This window comes from Hypanus sabinus, chromosome 8, assembly GCF_030144855.1.
Source record: "Hypanus sabinus isolate sHypSab1 chromosome 8, sHypSab1.hap1, whole genome shotgun sequence".
Classification (NCBI taxonomy): Eukaryota; Metazoa; Chordata; class Chondrichthyes; order Myliobatiformes; family Dasyatidae; genus Hypanus; species Hypanus sabinus.
Window position 1 is genome coordinate 78,066,745 of NC_082713.1, and position 21,779 is coordinate 78,088,523.

At 46.2% G+C, this 21,779-nt stretch overlaps 1 protein-coding gene across 1 annotated transcript in view; it reads right to left on the minus strand.

The window, feature by feature from the left end:
- The window catches only part of LOC132398249 (interferon-inducible GTPase 5-like), a 35,779-nt gene extending 14,303 nt beyond the window's left edge, over positions 1–21,476 (minus strand). Inside the window, exons 1-3 of the mRNA XM_059977387.1 lie at positions 21,419–21,476; positions 21,186–21,315; positions 15,995–16,042 (exon numbers count right to left, since the gene is read on the minus strand). Of these exons, the coding sequence (XP_059833370.1) occupies positions 15,995–16,014 (20 nt within the window). The 5' untranslated portion in view covers positions 16,015–16,042; positions 21,186–21,315; positions 21,419–21,476. The remainder of the gene's footprint in view (positions 1–15,994; positions 16,043–21,185; positions 21,316–21,418) is intronic.
- Between the last annotated feature and the right edge of the window lie 303 nt (positions 21,477–21,779).

Consider the following 21,779-nt stretch of genomic DNA (forward strand, 5'->3'; position numbering starts at 1 on the left):
CCTTGGAGAGGGCTGTCCAACAACCTGTAAATAATACTAAAGTACTTAAATGCAAACCTAACCCTAGGAAATCGGACCGACTATCGGGAGAGATTTGTGGCCTGCTATGGCAATTTCGCAGGAGACCAGGCCTCTAATAGTGGGAATCCATTCCCCATTAATGCCCTGCCGCTCCAACGCTTACCAATTAAGTTAGCCAACATGATTAAACCAAATAATATGGATTGGCCTAACAATGACTGAAATCGAATGCAATGAGCTTTGAGCCTTGACATATTACTGGGACCCAGCTTTTGAATCCTGATCAACCCCGAAGGGAACTAATTTTAAAGGTGAATATGTTCAGCGGGAAGGACATGAGAGGGCTATATCTGGGGATCAGAATTGGGAACAAAAACCTATCAAGGGGCAGGTGTTGACAACCCATTTAGAAATTGACAAACAAGGAGGCTTTCTACCGTGAGTACCTCTCCTCAGCAAGAGCCCAATGTAATATTGCAAGTTGCTTCAATTCTAATTCCATTTATGATTGATAGGAGAGCAACCACATCCACTCTCGATCAGGAAAGGGATTTCAGCTATCAGAAGCTACAATCACCCTGTCTGGGTTCGAAGGCACAGAACGCACTTGTTCACTACCCAGCCACTGCAGGTGGAAATGCAGGGGGCCAGTTTGAGGTTTCATTTACAGCCACCTTCAGTCTGGGGTGTAATCTAGCAGGGAGAGACTTGCTCTGTCCGTTGGAAGTCAAGATTCTATGTACAGAAAAGTGTATCACCCTGGGACTAGTGAACAATCGGCAGCTTCTCCAGTAACCAACACCCCACGCCCAGTGGGGGGCAATTAATCCAGACTCCACTTCGTTTGAACCCCCTCTGCCAGAGGCAGACCCTCATGTGACTCTGTGCTATGGTTCATGGGGTGCTCAACTGAAGAAAGCCAGCATTATGCACCCCTCGAGGGACAGAAGTTCCCAGTTACGGTAATTGCAGAGGTTAAAGGAAAAGAGAGCAGTGCATTACTGGCCGAAGTTTCGGATTTCCTTTGGCAACAGTCAGGACTGGTGGCTCCCCAAACCACCGTTATGGTTTGCCCCATGTGAAGCCAAAGATCCTAGGGTTGCTTGCCCACACCCTGACGAAACAAGCCTCGAGCACCGAGGGAGACTGGCAAGATTTCCCACGGGCCAACTCCAATACCAGACGGAGATGGAGGTGAAGACGGGACATCTGCTAAGACATTCTTTTAATATTGACCAAACCCAAGACGTTGTACCCCATCTCTGGGCAATTTCAGGCCACAAAGTCAGCCGCACCTACTGCCCCCCGTCCGGATCACTGTGAACGAAGGACAGACACTCCCCTCCCTTCGGTAATACCCCCTCGAGCGTGAGGCAATGTTTTATGAGGATGGAAGCTCTTTTGTGGATCCAGCGAGGAAACGATGTTCTGGCTATGCGATAGCGACGGACAGTGAAGTAACTGAGCAGGCCTCTTGTCTCCACCCGGAAGGCTGAGCAGCTTGCCCTGACACATGCACGTATCCTAGCAACAGACTAAATTGCAAACTATTATAACCCGTTATGCACTGACTATGGGACTTTGGGAATTCCTGACTTCCTCTGGCCACCCCATTAGTAGTGCTACCTTTGTAAACAACTTACTCACTGCCCTATACCTACCTCGAGTTTATTAAATGTGCAGCCCATACTGGGAAATCTGATGAGATATTTAAGGGTAATGCTTGGGCTGATGCAGCAGCTAAACAGACAGCCTTGAATCCCACACTTCTAGTCTCCTTGGGAACCCAGCAAGCTCCTATTAGACAAAATCTAAGGATGGGTATGGCAGGTATGGGGGAAATATGTACGTTCCAGGGGGATGCCCCAAAAGCAGAGCGCAAACTATGGTCCCCAATGGGTCACCACCTTGAACCTCAGACCAATTTATGGGTGACCCCTGTGGGACAGATTTGTGTTCCCTCTGTATTCTTACCTATTTTGATAGATTATCTACATAATTGTTCACACGTGTGCAAGGAGGGAATGGTTAATACATTATTACAATCTTGGTGGCACCCTGACTTCCAGCAAGCAGCTAAAAAAAACAAACCTCAGCATACTTAATTTGTAAAAAATGAAATCTGGAAAGGGAATACTTTGTTGTTTCCTGAACAACCCCCTTGCCTGGTGGGCCTTTTTCTTGTTTACAACTTGATTTTATGTAACTACCTCGAGTACATTATTGTAAGTATTGCTTAGTGATAGTAGATGTATTTGGCAGATGGGTTGAAGCTGTTCCTACAGCTAATAATACTGCAATGGCTATTGTGAAAATATTGCTAAAAGAAGTAATTCTTCACTATGGACTTCTAGAAATGATTAACTCGGACCATGGGCCACTTTGCTTAGCCAAATTAAAAGAGGAAGTCTGTAAAGAACTTGCTATAAAACAACAGTTCCACTGCACCCATCATTCGATAGCAGCCGACATAGTGGAATGAGTCAATGGTACTTTGAAAGATAAGTTGGCCAAACTTACGCAAGAAACTGGATTGACCTGGTTGAAGCCCTATTCCATATGAGAATCATATGAGAATCATGCCATCAAGTAAAATGGGGTTATCACCTGTAGACATTATCTACAGATAGCCTATGACAGGGGTCAGCAACCTTTACCACTGAAAGAGCCACTTGGACCCGTTTCCCACAGAAAAGAAAACACTGGGAGCCGCAAAACCCGTTTGACATTTAAAATGAAATAACACTGCATACAACGTTTTTTTTTGCCTTTATGCTATGTATAAACAAACTATAATGTGTTGCATTTATGAAATTGATGAACTCCTGCAGAGAAAACGAAATTACATTTCTGCATGCAACAAAAACATTTTGAACTCCGAAAAAAAGACGTTGGGTTGAAAGTTACTTTTAAGTAAAATATTCAATGTCTATTTGAGTCCTTCTTGTATTTATGAAAAACGCCGAACTTAAATTTTCCGCCAGCAGCAAACCAAAAATAACGTCAGCCAGCTGTCATCCTGAAAAATGAAAGGACTATTTCACTGAACCATGAAAAAATATGAATATAAGTAAAATAATAGGCAATTAAAATATTTATCATACTTGGTTAATGGGATTTCTGCTCCTGGACCTCAGCGCACAGCGTCTGCACATCAGGGCTGTATGATGTCACCTTCATCTTTACACAGGATCGCAAGCTGTCATCTGTGAGGTTTTCAATATCACTCCATTTGTGTTTCTGAGCAAGAACGGCCTTCTGACGGGCAACATCTTCAAGGTCTGCTGTCAAGCGTCTAAACTTGGACACCCATATGTCTTTGTCGGCTATGTCGGCCAGTTCCATCTCAAGATCAGGTTGACTCACACCTGCCAATGCAGTCGTATTCAGTAGGGAAGGATCGATGCTTAAGGGAGTGACCGGGAAGGATAATGTGTTTTTTTCCTCTCTGAACTCACAGAAGCGTTTCCCAAACGATGTTTGCATTGCGATGATTGCAGAATGTAAATACTCCGAAATTATCATGTCGTGACCTTGTTTGAACTCTCTCAAATTGGGGAAGTGAGACAAAGTGCCTTTCTGTAAATCTCTGGCAAGCACTGTCAACTTGCGCTCGAATGCCAAAACATCCTCCAACATGTGCAGGGCTGTACGTCCTTTCCCCTGAAGAGCTGTGTTCAGCGTGTTCAGGTGCGCTGTCATGTCTACCATGAAGTGTAGCTTTTCCAGCCACTCTGGCTGTTCCAGCTCAGGAAAGGTGAGCCCTTTGCTGCCCAGGAAAGTTTTCACTTCTTCCAGACACGCGACAAAGCGTTTCAGCACCTTCCGTCTGGACAGCCAGCGATAAAAACACGTTGTAGCGGTGTCAGTAAACTGCAGTCAAAGATAGCTTTATTCGAACTAAACAGCCTTGCTTTTAAGCCTCCCTCAACCCAGCCCCCATGGACGCAGATGCTGCAAAAGACGCGTACTCACAAACCCCCGTAGGCTATCTCCCTTAGCCGGAATGCCGGCTAATTGTGAGCCGTTTCGGATGTGGCAGGAAATGTACAAGATCACCATAATTACATTTCAAAAGCTAACAAACTAACATAAAATACATTTTAATTAAATACTGACCAATTATTTCCCAAAGCCACAGGGAGCCGCAGCACAGAGGTGAAAGAGCCACAAATGGCTCGGGAGCCGCAGGTTGCCGACCCCCGGCCTATGAGAACCACATGAGGATCCTGACCTTGTCTGCCGCTCTTCCCTGAGAGCTTACCTGCAAAATTAGATATGCAAACCTTGGGGGAGGAGATGGGAAAATATTTATGCAAATTAACTAAAACTGTCCAGAGCTTGCATTCACATGTATAACAGGCCTAACAAGAGGACAACACCCAGCCTAAGAGTGACGACCCACCATTGAGCCTGGAGATTTTGTCCTGATTAAGAAGTGGGATTGCAAGAAGTTGGAACCGAGGTGGAAAGGACTGTAGCAAGTGCTACTGACAACGCCTACTGCAGTGAAGGTGGAAGGGCAGCTCCGGCAGATCCATCGAATGGACTGTAAACACATTACTGGCGGAACTGATAAGGACTGAAAAATGTATTGGTTAATGCTGATTTTAATTACCCTAAAGGGACCTGCCCCTGTCTCAGGAAGCCCCCAGGTTAACACTTCTTGTCCCCCTGCCACACCTACGCTAAGCACGTAGAGCAGGGAGAATGTTGGGTATGTGCCGAAGTTCCCCAACATGGTAAGACTATGAACCCCAAATCAGTGGTGCCCCTCAATACTAGCAAAGTAAATTCAGTTATGGTGTTTTCTGATTGCCGTAATGGTAGCATTGTCAATTGTACCATAGTCAGGTCTAGAAGCCTAGACTGTGGGGGGTGTTGCTTTGAGGGTTGGGGTTGTAGATCTTCTGCACAAGACCCCTCCAAGCTATGGCCGGGGATAAGAGTCACATCTCCAGCAGTGGTTAGTACTACTTGTTAGTGTAACCATAACGAGAGTGCACCTTATCAAGTGGGAAGTAGTAACTGTACAAAGAATCAAACTTGTGATACCCCGGACCACTAAATGGAACTTACTGGGTTTGTGGAAATAACGTCTATCCCTAGCTGTCGGGAGAAAGAATAGGGCAGCAGCATGGAACCACACCCTACCAGAAGGGTTCTCGCAGGCGAGACGAGGGTTGGAGTGGTTGTTGGTATTTGGCCTACCTTGTGCTACATTTGAGGATCCTGGCTCAGCCTCAGGATCACCCCCATTGGGATAGGCAATGAAGGGGTGTAACGGAATCTGAGAGATTTTGGATGATTACCTTTCCCTCCTATGGGGTAGGCAGAAATTCCAGGGAGAAAATTAACATAGCAGCAGCCCTAGAAGAGTTAGCCAACAATACGGTTGGAGCACTAACTGACACTCAAGCACATGTGACTGAAATATCTACCAAAATGATTGCAATCCGGCAAACAGTCCTACAGAACCGGGTGGCCCTTGATTTTATTGTGGCAGAAAAGGAAGTACCTGTGCTGTTATAAGAGAGAAATGCTGCACCAATATCCCTGATGAATCCTTAAATATTACTGATCTATCTAAACACATAACCCAAGACATCCCAAAAATTTGAGATGTTGGCAGTAAGCTACACAATTTTGGGGCCAGTAAGACAGGAGAATGGCTCTGGCTCTTTAACAATGTTTGGGGACTTCTTTGGGTTGTTTTTGCATTTCAGAAGTCTAATTGTATTAACTTTGATTATTGTCTGTATCCTGCGGTGCCTGTGGCCATGTTTTGTATCATTGTGTAGAAGCGACAATCTGTTCTGAAAGGTTATCATGTAATGATAAAAAGAGGGAATTATGAAGTTTTAAGGGAATTGGGGGATGTAAGAAATGATTCTTGGATTCTTGTAAATAACAGGTTAAAATTAAGTGCCGACTTGTGTGGGCAAAGCTTGGCCTTCACCAAGGAATCTGCTTTCACCTTGTTTAGATTATCGACTCACAGCTGGGAATGATATGGGAGTTGAATTCACACACATTATGTCTCATGGTTTCACACCACTTAACTAAGTTCCCTCCTCTATTTAATATCTGATAAAGACTGGACAGAACATTCATTTTTTTAAATTTAAGTCTAGATTTAGTGGACTTTCTTATTAATTATTCTTATTAGTAATTAAGTTTTGCTCTAACTGACTTGGTGAGACTATCTGTTGAACTGAGTTCTCATTGTTTCGCTAGTTCCATAAATTGTAACATTTCTGCATGTCAGGTAGAAGCTTGTTACTGAGTTACCAGAGAGAGTGATATTCTGTCTCCCTGATGCCTGGCTCTGAGTTTCTTGCCGGCTGAGTTTGAACAAATAAACTGGTGAAAAGATAAAGTTAAGAACTGTTTCTGGTGTGGTTATTTGGTCTGGTAAATTTATGTTTACACAGGTCCAGGGGCCCCACACTCTGTAAGTGGGACAAGGGAGCTGCCCATGTAGGTAGCATCTTCCTCTGTTGAATCAAATACACTACACAGTATCCTTCGACCTCAAGCTTCATTCGAGGCCAGTAAAAGTCTCTGAGAAATCCATAGGTCTTTTCAACCCCCAAATGTCCAGAATCATCATAAAGTGACTTATCTACAATCTTCCAATACTTCTCAGGCAGAACCAGCTAGGAACGCCGAGTTTGGTCTGGAGGTGGGGACCTGGTATAGGATCTGGCTCCACAACTCCAAACTGAGCCATTCTCTCTGTAATGGAGACACTGCAGCATGTTTCGTCTTCTCTGCCTGAGCCATGTCTCCCTTTCTGACAGCTGACCAAATGATACCAATGCCCAGGTCATCTAGCTGAGCAGTTTCCATTTCCCCAGAACTCAATTCTGGTAACTGGTTTGTCTTCAGAGCAGTCAAGTTACAGTAAACTTGTGGAATGGCGATATCAGAAGCTCCCAATTGATCTATTGCTCGATCCTGCCCTTGCTTTCCATCCACCTCCATCAGGATGGCAAATTGACACATCGCCTTCACTCCCAGGGCAGGAATGCTCTCCCACTCTTTGTCCCTGTCCAGCCCCTCATGAGCCCGTCTGGACAAAGCATCAGCATCAAGTTCCTGGCCGGTACTTCAGGCTGAAATCATAGGCAGATAATGCCACCAACCACCAATGGCCTGTGGCATCAAGTTTCGCTGAGGTCAGGATATAAGTGAGGGGATTGTTGTCCATCCTCACCTCAAACTTGGCGCTTTAGAGGTAGTCTCTCAGCTTATCCACCACCACCCATTTCAACGCCAGAAACTCTGACTTGTGGGTGGGATAGTTTTTCCTCAAAGGATGACAGACTCTGGCTGACAAATGCAACACATCTCAACCCAGTGCCCTGATTCTGATACAGGACAACCCCTAATCCCTCCTTGCTGGCATCTGCATGCAGTACATATGGCAATTGGGGGTCTGCAAAATCCAGCACAGTCGCCTGGATCAGCAGCTCCTTCAGCGACCGAAAGGCCTCCTCACATTTTGCATCCCACCTCAGTCCAAAGGGCTTCAATGGGCTAAGATACTTTCCACCCTCCTGTTCCTTTCTCCCCCAAGAGAGGGTAACCACACTGGAGCTGATTCAACAGATGACTCACTTTCGCGTAGCCTTTCACAACCCGAGGAACGAGCAGAGTGCTCACAGTCTGGGGTCTTGGCCAAGTGAAAACTGCCTCTATCTTAGCTGGATCTGTAGCAACTCCAACTGTGAGACTATGTGCCCAACATAGCTAACAGTCATTTGGCAGAACTGGCCCATGTACAGGGAAAGTTTTACTCCTTCAGCAGCCTTGCTTCATGTTCTTCCAAAGTGGATCCAAATACTATGATGTCATCCAGATATACCAATACCTCAAGGAAGTTCATATCCTCCAACATCTTCTCCATGACCCGCTGGAAGGTTGCAGGGGCTCCCGATATGCCCTGGGGCATCCTTTCGAACTGGTAGAATTCCAGTGGACATACAAATGCCGTCTTCTCTTTGTCAGCCTCACTCATGGGGATCCTGTAATATCCACTCCTCAAGTACAGCACACTGAACCACTTTGCACCACCCATACAGGCTAGCTCGCCTTCGATCCTTGGTACTGTATACTGGTGGGGGAGGTGCGCCTGTTCACACACATCTGTACCTTCCCATTCTTCTTTTGGACCATTATTAATGGGGACGCATAGGGGCTTCTGGAGTCGGTGATGATCCCAGCTCCCTTCAACTTACACAAATGTCGCTGGATGTCTTCCACCTCTGTAGGGGCCAGTTGCTGTGATGCCTCTCTAAATGGGGTGTTCATGGTCACCCAGAGAGTGTGACGAGTGCTCTTGGAACAACCCACATTAAACACGTCAGTGGAAAAGACACCTTCCAGCTTCGATATCCTCTCTACCAACCTCCTCTTCCAACCCGCAGGTACCGGGGAGATCCAAAATTGAATAACTCATCAGTCAACTTTCCCCCTTTTCCAATAGTTTCTCCCCAGCTTGTCTCACAAGGACACTAGACATTACTGTCACTGGGAACAGATGCGCCCAGGGAATCCCCCGCTTGAGGGTGACCTCCCTCTTTGTAGTGTTCCTGACGATCACTGCCATCCTGCTTGCCTGTACAACCGAGGGCTTCTGCAGTTCTGGCCTCACCAGCACCCCAGTAGCTACCCCGACTCCTCCTCATGGTCTTCTGGAGTATCCACCAAAAAGCCCTCACCCTCGAGCATTCCAGAAAACTCGGGGTCCCTTCATTCACGCTACTTCCCCAGCCCATAACACGATTGGATTGGGCTGGTTGAACCACACAATCCCTGTCTAAACTCATTATCCGGCCCAGTGAAGCCTCGCATTTCTTCAAAAGCAGCTCAACACACCGTGTGAGTGGGCAATGTTCTCCAGCTTTCTCCATGCAGGCCCCCATGTGTCTCCTCACAATAGGAGTCTTGGTCCCCATGAGAACTGTAACGCCCCCCTTCTCAATGGGGTCGGGACAAACCAGCGCTAATGAATCCAGAACCTCAGACACTCCCGCATCAGCCTCCGAAAACTGCAGCTTCACTGTCAAATAGCCATCATCATAAAGATAATCACCCACACTAGGACCCCAGATCTCTAGTGCACTCCCCCTAGACGAGAATGAGCTGAGTGAGCCTGAGGCGACCCAGGGGGTTACATTGTGGGGGCTCATCTGGATTGATTTCTGTGGAAGCTGTGTGATCGCCCTCTTTAAATTATGTCTGGTGCGATTGCTGGTTATCTCTGCATGTGTGTTGGGTGGGGTGGCTGTTGGTGCCCCGGAGGGCGTTGTTCGAGTTCTGACTAGCGTTGACGAAATGTTGGTGGGGCCATGGGCTGTCCATGCTGTTAAGAGAGCGGGGAAGGACTGGTGGGTATGTTCCAGCTATGGTGGGCTCCGCCCGGTTGTTGGATTGATGTCCAGCCCTAAAGGGGCGGAGCGGACCTCTCAGTTGTTGGGTGAGTGGCAGTGCTTGGCACAGGAAAAGCGACAGGGATTGGTTGAAAGTTTGAGTAGGCGGGCTGGTGACGTTAGAACAGTTGGGTACAATTACCTCGAAGTGACCGCTGCCAGTTCTGGGAAAGTGTGGGAAAATGCATTTGGTTTGACTGGAAGTCAAATGCTGCAGCTGAGGGACTTACCATATCCATGGCCGGAGATTTGTGGAAAGTTTTTAGGGTATCCCTTTTGGCTAGGGGGGCAGATAAATTGCTTGCGGAGCCAGGGTGATCTGTCAAGGGGATCAGCTCCTCCCTCAGTTGTTCAGTTGATCCGAGAGGTGTTGGGAAACTTAGAGGAGGCCCAGTGGAGGAACTGCTTGGGGTCTCTAGGGGAGCACATTCCCAGCAATGTACCAAGGATCTCCCGAAAGGAACAGACCCTATTCCTGAAGGCTTAGCAGGACCACACACTCAGGGGTCGTTACGGATAGATGGAAGCCAAGTTAAAGCCATCCTCAACACCGGGGCACCAGTTAAGTTGCTGTACGGTTTGTTTTATAACCGTTATTGGAAGCGTTTACCCTTGACGACATTGAGGGCACTGGGGTTTGGGGTACCAGTGCCGGTAATTATCCAGACGATGGTTGTTGGTCAGTGCAAGTGGAGTTCTTAGAGGCAAATGTGGGGGTGACTGAGGTTTGTGAATCGTTAATGCTGATGTGTCTGGACACTGTTGAGACAGGAAGTGTTTCGGTTCTGGAGAGAACCAATATCCTGCTGGTGCACTTGGGAGCCTGGCCGGAAGAAGCAGGTGAGCACTGTTTGGAGGCATTGTCGATGCACCCAGAGTTTCGAGCTGCTTGTGCGGACGTGTGTAGCTTCATTGGGCCGGTACCGAATTCAAACAAGAGCCAGTGGTGGTACGGCCTGGGGGAAGTATCTAAGAGTGAGACCCTCTTAGTGGATACTGTGAAATACCACAGGAGAGGGGAGTTGACCGCTGAAGACACCTCGGTGAGAAATAGGTTGCGGCAACTGGCCCCTACAGGCGTGGAAGACGTAGGCAACGTGTGTGTGGATAATAGTGCGCTGAAGAGGCTCACTGTCAGTGACCAGAGGGCCGAAGAGGCGATGGCCTGTCTGAGTGGTGCAAAGTGGTTTAAGGTGCTGGATCTGAGGAGTGGATGTTGCCAGATCCCGATGAGTGGGGCTGACAAGGAGATGATGGCCGTTATAAGTTCCCTAGGATTCTTCGGGTCCGAAAAGATGCCACAGGGCATATCCGGAGCCCTTGCAACCTTCCCGTGGGGCATGTGGAAGAACATGGGGGATGTGGAGGTGTTTGGAGCTTTGGCAGATGTGGATGACCTCCTGGTATTTGGATTTGCCTCAGGAGAATATGAAGTGAGGTCGTTGCAGGAGCGGCTGAGAACTACCAAGTTAAAGTGTTTTCTGGACACGTGCCAGGGCTGGCGAAGGTCGCAGCTCGTGAGTGACTGTCTGTACGGAATCAAGTTTGAAATGAAGACAGAGAGACTGGAGAGAGTGATCTGGAACCAGTGGGAGGACTTAGAAGTTGGAGAAAATGAAGAAAGTTGTCTGACTGAGGGCAACAGCAAACTGAGAGCTTGGAGAGGGGAGTTTGTGGAGGTGAAGAAATTGCGGACAAATCTCAGAAGAGGGAAGCGGATGCTTGAAGGAACCCTGAAGATGACCATCGACAGTTCAAATGAAGTGCAAAGCCTGAAAGTCGATCTGGAAGAAGTCATGATGAAGAAAAAGCTGGAAATAAGTGCTGTGAATACTGAACAGGAGGCTGACCAATCTCTAGCTGCTGCTTTTCCGGTCAGGGTGGAAGAAGCTGTTGGAGTAACTGCGTCCCAGATTCAGATGGCCAGGATGCGTGAATCAGAACTGCTGAGCCTGTGGCGAGAGTTGGAGGGGCCAGAGAAGAAGCTGATCTCTCCACTGCAGGAGGTTGAAGAGACTGCAGGAGCAATGCAGGCCACGTGTTTCCATTTGGAGAAGATCAAACAGCAGCTACCCATCGCGGAAATGAGGAAGAATATGTTTTCGAAGGATGATGTGCTGGATGTGTGGTACATGCTGCCTTCCCCTCAATTGAGGAAGAGACCCTTGGCCCTTCTCCCACTGAGTCAGGTGCAGTGGGGAGGGTTAGCTGTGGGCAGCAGGGGGCTCAGAGTTGCAGTGGGGGCATGAGTGAGAGGTTGAGAGAGGAGTTGGTAGCAGGCCTGAGGTATCCCCAGTTGTGTCCGAGCCTGAAGGGTTAAGTTGAGGGGGTACGGAGCTCTCGGAGGGTTAGGAAACTCCCAGGTAAGTTGGCCTATGTAGTGCCTGAGGAACAGGGCATGAGGTTTACTGTTTAGGAAGCAATGTCACTGCTTGTGCCTGGGTTAGGGTTTGTGTTGGCAGGAAGAGTGGGCGAGTTATTTAATAGTCATGAGGACATGACTTTTATTTGACGGGGGGAGAGTGGAAAGGGTTTGTTTTCTTTTTCTTTATTGCTGCATATGTTAATCAAAATGGCTTCTTTGTTTTGTTAAAAGGAGGAATGCTTCTTTGTTGCGAGAGAGTGCTGGAAGCATGGGTTAAAATTTACTGATAAAGAGAATTGTATTCCTTTGCAAACCAATTGGGATTAATGTTCTTCTGAGTCTGTACACTATTGTTGGCAGGCTTTTGGAGAGATCAGTGTGAGGGGGTGAGAGAGAGAGGACGCGATGCTGTAAACTGGGCGAGGAATGGACCCCAAGCGGGGGTCCGAGGCCAGGAGATACCCCAAGGAGAGGAGACGAAGATAGATATGCTTGGTTGACCACTTTGGGTGGTCCTGAGCTGCGAGTCGAGGAGTTCGGAGGGGATCGAATGGTGGCCAGAAGACTTCAGTAATTGAGCTCCAACCGTTGTGCAAGAAGTGGTTTGGACTTTGATAAATTTGGCGCCTTTTCTTTATTTTCTTTTCCTTCATATATACTGTATCGATATTAAACACTTATAGTAATCTTTATAAATTGTAATCATTTAATCGCATATGGTGTCCTGTTTGTTTTTGGGCGAGGCGGGGACATCACACAGCATCCACACAAGCTGATTACCCAGTTTGGCGGGGCCGAAAGCTGCTCCCCCTAGACGAGAACAAGCTGAGCGAGCCTGAGGCAACCCGAGGGTTACAACTGGAACTTGGCTCCACTAAGCCTTCAGGAATATAGTTTTTTGCTTTAGGGTGTTCCTTGATATATTGCTGGGAATGTGTTCCCCATGATACATCAGGCCATCCCCTCTCTGGGTCTCTTTTAAGTTTTTCCATTGACTCTCTCTGCTGAGGTACTCCGCGGCTCACTCTCACAGCTGAAGCGTCCCTCTTCACCACAGTTATGACAACCAATACTGGCCGCTCCCCTTCTTGCGTGATATCGGCTGCTAGCAGCCCTCTGCTTAGTCTGCCTTCTTAGATAATCCGCCTCATTCTCAGCTCCATCATGTGGCGGGGGGGAGGGGGGTGGGTCCACAACTGGGGATAACAACCAGGACATCTCAGTTCTCAACTCTGCCACTCCCCGGGGCAGGCTATCCGTTGTTACTGCACCACAGGGGACCACTACTGAGGACTGTACCCTGCTGACAGAGGCATCCCGTGCCTCTGACGCATTCTCCTCCTCTCATACTTCTCTGATCAGCTCAGCAAATGAAGGAGGGGAGCACGTTTTACGAGACTGTCGGAGACCCCAAGCAATTAGGTCCTGAAACTGGGTGCCCTTTGTTATCTGGTCCATTCTTAAACAGATCAAACTTAACCGCCTGAAATGGCCCCTTCTGTGCGCAAGCAATTAAGCTGTCTCCCCAGCTGAAAACTGTAGGCAGAAAGCTTCTTTCCCTGCTCCTGGTGCATCTTCTGAAATTCGCCATGAAATCCATTGGGCTTCCTGTCATGCCCAACACATTTTCCAGTGCTTCCGTGTAATCGGCAGCCTTAGCTGGGGGCACCAGGACCTTATGGCTCTCACAATGTCGGTAGCCCGCCCACTCAAACTTTCAACTAATCTCTGTTGTTTAATGTCATCACAGTCCTGCCACTCATCTAACAACTGAGAGGTCTGCTCCACCCAAGTCTCATATTCTTCCCTTTTGGAGTGGGCTTCATTCCTAAGAATCGGCAGAGCGTAACATAGCTGGAACTTCGGACCTGCGTATTTCTGCATTTATTCACCAGAGAGGCAAGGGCAGATACTAATTCAGAATTCTCATTCTTCCCTGCGGAACGGGGACTAATTAGTCATTCCAAATCCAACCACTCCTTCCACTCTCTCCTCAGAAATTACAGAACCCTGTCTTTGAAGTCTCCGCCCCCAGCTACGGGAAACTCAACTTGTGATTCGGTCCACTCCTCTACACACTCCTCCTCCCTGTAAGTATGGGCAGTCCACGGCCCCCTCCCCTTCACCCGGGGAACAGATAGTACCAGGCATCTCTACCGCCAATATGTCACCGCTAGTCTGCAGTAAAACGAGGTCTGTGCCCACCATTTTATCAAACCTCCGCTCGCAATACTGATTTTGCAGACAAGTTTAAGAGGCGACTGAACAATTCATCCGGAGTATGAATATCTACCCCACTCAACTCGGATGCATTAGATACCAGTAACCCTGTGGATGCACACCACCACTCTGCCCCGGCAGCATCCATACCAACACAGTCTTAAACACACAACCCACTGGTTCAATGCTCAGGGCAATCACACAGCATCCAATGGAATCAATCCCGGAAGGATACCTCCGCACAAAAGCTTATTGTTTTAGATACATAAATATTAAATAAGAGGTAAGACTTAACACAGGTCTGCAGAAAACTGATACTGGAAAGGTAGTCATGGGAACATAGTCATGGGCCGATTTTGAAATTGTGGAGCAATAGATCCTTCAAGTATCACTGGTATTTGGAATGATTTCAGAGTGGAGAGAGGAAAAAGACAGGAAATTATGGGCCAGTTATCTTGACTTCTGTGGTTGGGCAAGGTGTTGGGGTCTATTAATACAGTTGAGGATTCAGGGTAGTTGAAATGAAATCATGCCTGACAAATCTGTTGAAATTCTTTGAGAAAATAGCATACCGGATATACAAAAGAGAGAGAGACAATTTTGTTAACTTGAAAATTCTGTACGCCTTTGACAAGGTGCCGCACAGAAGGCTAGAAACAATATGATACTAGCATGAATAGATGATTGGCTGACTGACAGAAAACAAAGAGTGGAAATGACGTTAATACACATAAAATGCTGGAGGATCTCAGGTCAGGCAGTACATATCTATGGATAACAATAAAGAGCTAATCTTTCAGGCCGAGGCTTTTCATCAGGACTGAAACAACAGCTCTTTATTCCTTTTCTGATTGGCTGCCAGTGACTAGTGGTGTTCCATAGATGCCATGCTAAGGAAGCAGAGCTTCTGCAGAAGGACTTGGACAGGTCAGAAAATGGGAAAAGAAGTGTCAGAAGGAATACAGCATAGTAAAGTGTACGGCCAGGCATTTTGGAGAAGAAATTAAAAAATAGACTATTTTCCAATGTGATAAGGAAGCAAATTGCAACAGTTGAGAGGACTAGAATATTATAGGAAGGATGTGATGCTGAGGCTTTATCAGACATTGGACAGACTGCACTGGAGTATTGTGAGCATTGTGGACCCCATATCTATAAAAGAATATTCTTGTATTGTAGAGAAACCAGAGTATGTTCACAGGAATGTACTGGAAGCTGAAAGAGTTAATGTATAAGAAGTGGTTGATAGCTCTGGGTCTGTATTCATGGGAGTTTAGAAGAATGGTGGGGGGACTTAGTGAAACCTCTTGACACCCCAAAAGCCTTCTACAATCTGTGAGGCAGAAGACCCCATACAGGATTACTCCTCACTTTCATATCATGAATCAATCTCCAGCAGCACTCAAGGAGTTGGTCAGGTACACCATCTGCTCCCCAAAAGAGTCACGCTTCCCGCCAGTACCACACAGAGGATGAAGTGAATGGCAGTTGGAAGATTTAAAGACACTGCCTGTTTATGCTATTCTACAACAAAATATCCACCAAGAAAATGTTCCAGAGTTCTGTTGTGAGATAACATTTCCTCAGGTATCTTCATCTCCATTATGCGCCATGCTTATGAGGAAAGGTATCATTGTTCCTTCAATGTCACCAGGTCCACTGTGATGAAATCATGAATCGACCTCAAAACAGGATCAGATTGATCCAGAATGCAGATTTTCAAAAAGGCTACATGCTTTCACCTACGTGCACAAGGCTATTAGGAACTTCTAATAACTGCTGTTCTCAATGTCAATACCCACATCTCAAAAACAAATAAAAGGGATTTAATTCATCGAAGAGCCAGCGCTATTTCTAAAGATATAGCTGAGCACTGTACGGCATCTGCTCTGGCGGGTTTTGTTGATGCAGGAGAGCAGGGAAGAAACAATGTGCGTAATTTCCGACCTACCTGGAGCTTGACCCTCCCATTCCTGATCTCTGTCTCTCGTTGGCTGGCCTGTAAAACAATCCAGTGATGACAGGGCTTTAAACGGATGCTCATGGAGCCTTTTTGTCTTCTCATAGAAACACAGAAAACACACAGCACAATACAGGCCCTTCAGTCCACAAAGCCGTGCCGAACATGTCCTTACCTTAGAAATTGCGCAGGGTTATCCATCGCCCTCTATTTTTCAAAGCTCCATGTACCTGTCCAGGAGTCTCTTAAAGGACCCTACTGTATTCACCTCCCCCACCATCGCTATCAGCCCATTCCATGCACTCACTACTCTCTGCATAAAAAATCTTACCCCTGACATCCCCCTGTGCCTACTTCCAAGTACCATAAAACTATGCCCTCTCATGCTAGCTATTGAAGCACTGGGAAAAAGCCTCTGACTAGCCACATGATCAATGCATCTCATCATCTTATACACCTCTATCAGGTCCCCTCTCATCCTCCGACACTCCAAGAAGAAAAGGTCGAGTTCACTCAACCTATTCTCATTAGGCATGCTCCTCAATCCAGGAAATATCATTGTAAATCTCCTCTGCACCCTTTCTATGGCTTCCACATCTTTCCAGTAATGAGGTGCCCAGAATTTAGCACAGTACTCCAACTGGGGTCTGACCAGGGTCCTATATAGCTGCAACATTACCTCTCAGATCTTAAACTCAATTCCACAATTGATGAAGGCCAATGCACTGTATGCCTTCTTAACCACAGAGTCAACCTGTGTAACAGCTGTGAGTGTCCTATGGACTCAGACCCCAAGACCCTTCTGATCCTCCACACTGCCAGGAGTCTTACCATAAATGCTGTATTCAGCCATCATTTTTGACCTACCAAAATGAACCACTTCACACTTTTCTGGGTTGAACTCCATCTGCCACTTCTCAACCCAGTCTTGCATCTTATCAATGTCGCAATGTAACATCGGACAACCCTCCACACTATCCACAACATGCACAACTTTTGTATCATCAGCACATTTACTAACCCATCCCTCCACCTCTTCATCCAGGTCATTATAAAAATCATGAAGAGCATGGGTCCCAGAGCAGAACCCTCAGGCACACCACTGGTCACCAGCCTCCATGTAGAATATGACCCAGGTATAACCACCCTTTGCCTTCTGTGGGCAATCCGGTTCTGGATCTGCAAAGCAAAGTTCCCTAGGATTCCATGCCTCCTTACTTTCTTAATTAAGCCTTGCATGGGGTACTTTATCAAATTCTTTGCTGAAATCCATATACACTACATCTACTGCTCTAGCTTCATCAATGTGTTCAGTCACATCCTCAAAAAATTCATCAGGCCTTTGATAAAGCCATGCTGACTATTCCTAATCATATTATGCCTCTCCAAATGTTTATAAATCCTGCCTTTCAGTATCTTATCAATCAACTTACCAACCACTGAAGTAAGACTCACTGGTCTATCATTTCCTTGGCTATCTACATTCCCTTTCTTGAATAAGGGAACCTCATCTGCAACCCTCCATCCTGTGGAACCTCTCCCATCCCCACTGATGATGCAAGGATCATTGCCAAAGGCTCAGTAATTGGCTCCCATGCTTCCCTCAGTAGCCTGGGGCACATCTCATCTAGTCCCGATGTCATCTCCAACTTGATGCTTTCCAAAAGTTCCAGCACACTCTCTTCCTTAATATCTACATGTTCAAGATTTTCAGTCTTCTGTAGGTCATCCTGACAATCACCAAAATTCTTTTCTGTAGTGAAAACTGAAGCAACTATTTATTAAGTACCTCTGCTATTTCCTCTGGTTCCATACACACTTTTCCACTGTCACACTTGATTAGTCCTATTCTCTTACGTCTTATCCTCTTGCTCCTCACTTATTGTACTGTGCCTTTGGGTTTTACTTAATCCTGTCTTAATTCTCATGGCCCCTTCTGGCTCTCCAAATTTCATTCTTAAGCTCCTTCCTGCTAGCTTTGTAATCTTCTAGATCTCTATTATTACCTAGTTTCTTGAACCTTTCATAAGCTCTTCTTTTCTCCTTGACTAGATTTACAACAGCCTTTGTAAACCATGGTTCCTGTACCCTATCATTCTTTCCCTGTCTCATTTGAATGCACCTATGCAGAGCCCCATGCAAGTATCTCCTGAGCATTTGCTTCATTTCTTCCATACGTTTCCTGGAGAACATCTGTTTCCAATTTATGCTTCCAAATTCCTGCCTAATAGCCTCATATTTCCCCTTACTCCAATTAAAGATTTCCCCCACTATGGTAAAGGAGATAGCATTGTGACCACTATCTCAGAAATGCTCTCCCACTGATATACCTGACTCCTGACCAGGTTCATTTTCCAATACCAGATCAAGTACAGCCTCTCCTCTTTTAGGCTTATCTACATATTGTGTCAAGAAACCTTTCTGAACACACCTAAAAAACTCGGGCAGGTGGTCTATAAAAACACTCAGTCAAGTTATTGACCCCTTCCTATTCCTAATTTTCACCCACAGAGAATTCATAGACAACCCCTCCATAACTTTCTCTCTTCTGCAGCTGTTACACTACCTCTCTTCAACAGTGCCACACCCTCACCTCTTCTGTCTCCCTCCATGTCCTTTCTGAAACATCTAAATTCTGGCACTTGAAGTAACCATTCCTGCCCCTGAGCCATCCAAGTGTCTAGACACAATATCATAGCTCCAAATGCTGATCCATGCTCTAAGCACACCCGCTTTGTTCATAATATTCCTTGCATTAAAATAGACACATCTCAAACCATTGGTCTGAGCACGTCTCTTCTCTATCACCTGCCTATCCTCCCTCTTGGACTGTCTCCAAGCTTTCTCTGTTTGTGAGCCAACCAGCCATTCCTCTGTCACTTCAGTTCGGTTCCAACCCCGCAGCAATTCTAGTGTAAACTCTCCCCAAAGTATTTTGCAAACATCCCTCCCAAGGTATTGGTCCCCTTGGGGTTCAAGCACAACCTGTCCTTTTTGTACAGGTCACACCTGCCCCAAAAGTGGTCCTAATGATCCAAAAATCTGAATCCCTGCCCCCGTTCCAATCCTTCAGCCACACATTTATCCTCTACCTCACTCTATCCCTCTCCTCTTCTGTTGTGTGATTTCTCTGGTTCTAGAGGAGATGACAGAATGTGTTATTTTTTTATTGCAGACACATCCAAGACTGTGAGGAAAATCACCATTAGTAACATTTGGTTTAATGCAAGCAACTAGAAAACACACAATTGCATTTACTTATGTTGCCTTAGTCAAGCCGAAGAAAGGTATTGTGAGGGCAGTCGTGCTTCCTTCTCAAAGTTCCAAGGAAAAAGATCCATCATAAAGCTCAGGAAATAGAGAACTGAGGGTGAATGGAAATGTTCAAAAATTGTCTGTTGGATTCTCAAACATCATCATAAATCATAAATCAGTCACCACCTTGAAGTGAAGTGACAGAAACCCTTGTGCTGTAATATGCCACTTTACTGTCTCAATGGAAATCACTTGAAAAAGAATAACATTTTGCACTCACACTCTCAGCAATTCTCAGAAAGATGTTATTTCTATAGACAGCAGATAACAGTGAAATTGCGATTAAATTAAAATAAGAAGCGGACGTGTCCAGTACCTTTTTTTGTCTTCACAGAAAGGAATAAAATGCTGAAGATATAGTTAAATACAAGACTAAATCAAGAGGATGAGATTTGTCAGTGTTGTACCCATAAAGCATTGGTAAGTGAGAATACAGTGAGACAATGTTACACCGTAGAGTGAATTATATCTAGCTGTATCATCGTCTGGTGGGTGGGTGACCACTGCACAGGATGGAAATAAGCTGCAAAAAAATAAAAACTCAGCCAGCTCCATCATTGGCACTAGCCTCCTCAACATCCATGACATCTTCACGGAGCGATGCCTCAAAAGGGCGGCATCCATCAACACCCAGGATATGCCCTCTGCTCATTGCTATTGGGGAGGAAGGACAGGAGCCTGAAGATAAACACTCAACGACTTTTATGTTTTGGCGATTCCAATGCTTATCCGGATAAGAGCTATCTTTCCGGAAAAAGACAGGCTGGGGGAATTGCGTTTTATCTCACAACTATCCTTTGCGGGACGACCCACCACTTCAGTTTCTCTCCAGCTAAATATCGTGCTTTTCACAATAAACCTATGCCTTCTAGTTTTACAATTTCTCGCCTTCCACTCTAGCTATGTCCCCGAAATTTCTCCTCTAATATATTTTGCTTCTCTCTCTTTAAATAAAATCTTAAAATAACAACACCGGACTTGAAATCCCAGCAACGCTCTGCTCGGTGGCTCCAGCAACTTCCTCGGAAACTTTCCTCAGGAAGGCACGGGACAGCCAACATGAACTGTGTTCTAACTCTCCATGGGCACCTGGTCCGTATGGAAACTGGAAAGACGAGCCCGAGAACCGCTGAGCCCCACACCTTCTTCTCAAAGACTGAGGGAGACAGGATTTCGTTAGTCTCTCTCTCTACCTTGTGTTAAACGGCATGTGATGACATCTCATTCACTGCTGGAGTAGTCAGATAGGCTGGGAAACTGAACCGAACGTAAATTGGAAATTGTTCCCTCATTCGTTTTCTGGGCGGTTTGTAATCCTCTCCTACATTGCAGCACCTCTTGGTTAACTCCATGGTGATTTGCGACACACAGCTCTCTCCTGGAAACACCCGAACCTCTTTATGTACCAGACTACTGTCTATTCGTTGGGTTTTGCACTACTTGTTTAACATAACTAGTTAATATACACAGATATACTTAGTGTAATTCAGGATTTATCATTGTGCTGTACCGCAAAGTTAACACATTTCACGATATTCGCCGGTGACGTTAAACCTGATTCTGATCGTCAATTTAGGGCAGTTTTCTGCTGTTGTTCCGTGCTCAACTCAACTTCACTCGAAAACCCGCCGATCCCCGATGTAAAATCCTTACATACAAGTAAAAGAGGCAGAAAATAGGAAAAAAAGTAACACCTGTTGAGGGGTTCTCTCAAATTGTTTGCGGTATACATTAGTTTTACGGTTGCTGACACAGAGACCCTGCTTGCAAGCTCGCAGGATGTTCTGCCCACAATTTTCTCAATCGAATAGTATTAAATTATGTAACGGCAATAAACTCAGTTTGTCGTTCAGTTTCTTGTCTTTACCTGCACTGGATCTTTGATCAAGGAGGATGAAGGTCCGCTTTGATCAGCAGTCCGTCGCGATTTGTATGTTCTGTGCTTCCTCTTTCGTTCACACTGTGTACCTCTCTCGGATTGGACACATTGATGGGTGCTATCCAATGAGAAATAAAGATATGCATAAGATTACTTCTTGTTGGGTCACTTGATTCTTTTCATTCTGCTGGTTCAGTGTGTGCTGAGTACAGACGGTGTACCTCTTTTGGAAGAGGACAGTGAGGCTTTGAGAGGAAGTGCAGCGGTGGCCATTTTCAAATTGTCCAATTGCTTCTCAGATTGGAGTTCTGCGAGGCGAGACTGCGCAGGCGCGTGAAAGAGGCCCGGGAAGTAGGGAAGATATAAAAAGAACGCATCCTTAAGCAGCGGGAAGCGCAGTGCGCCGGGAGCAGAGTGTAGGGCTTGGGCTCAGAGGGCATTGGCGGAAGAGGGCACAGTAGGCTTATCTTTTAGTTCTTGTTATTTTCAGTTATTCGGGAAGTATGAGTGTGAGGGCAGCTTGTTGTTCTCGGCGTCGGATGTGGGAGGTCCTGGAGTCTCCGAGCCTCCCGGACGTCCACA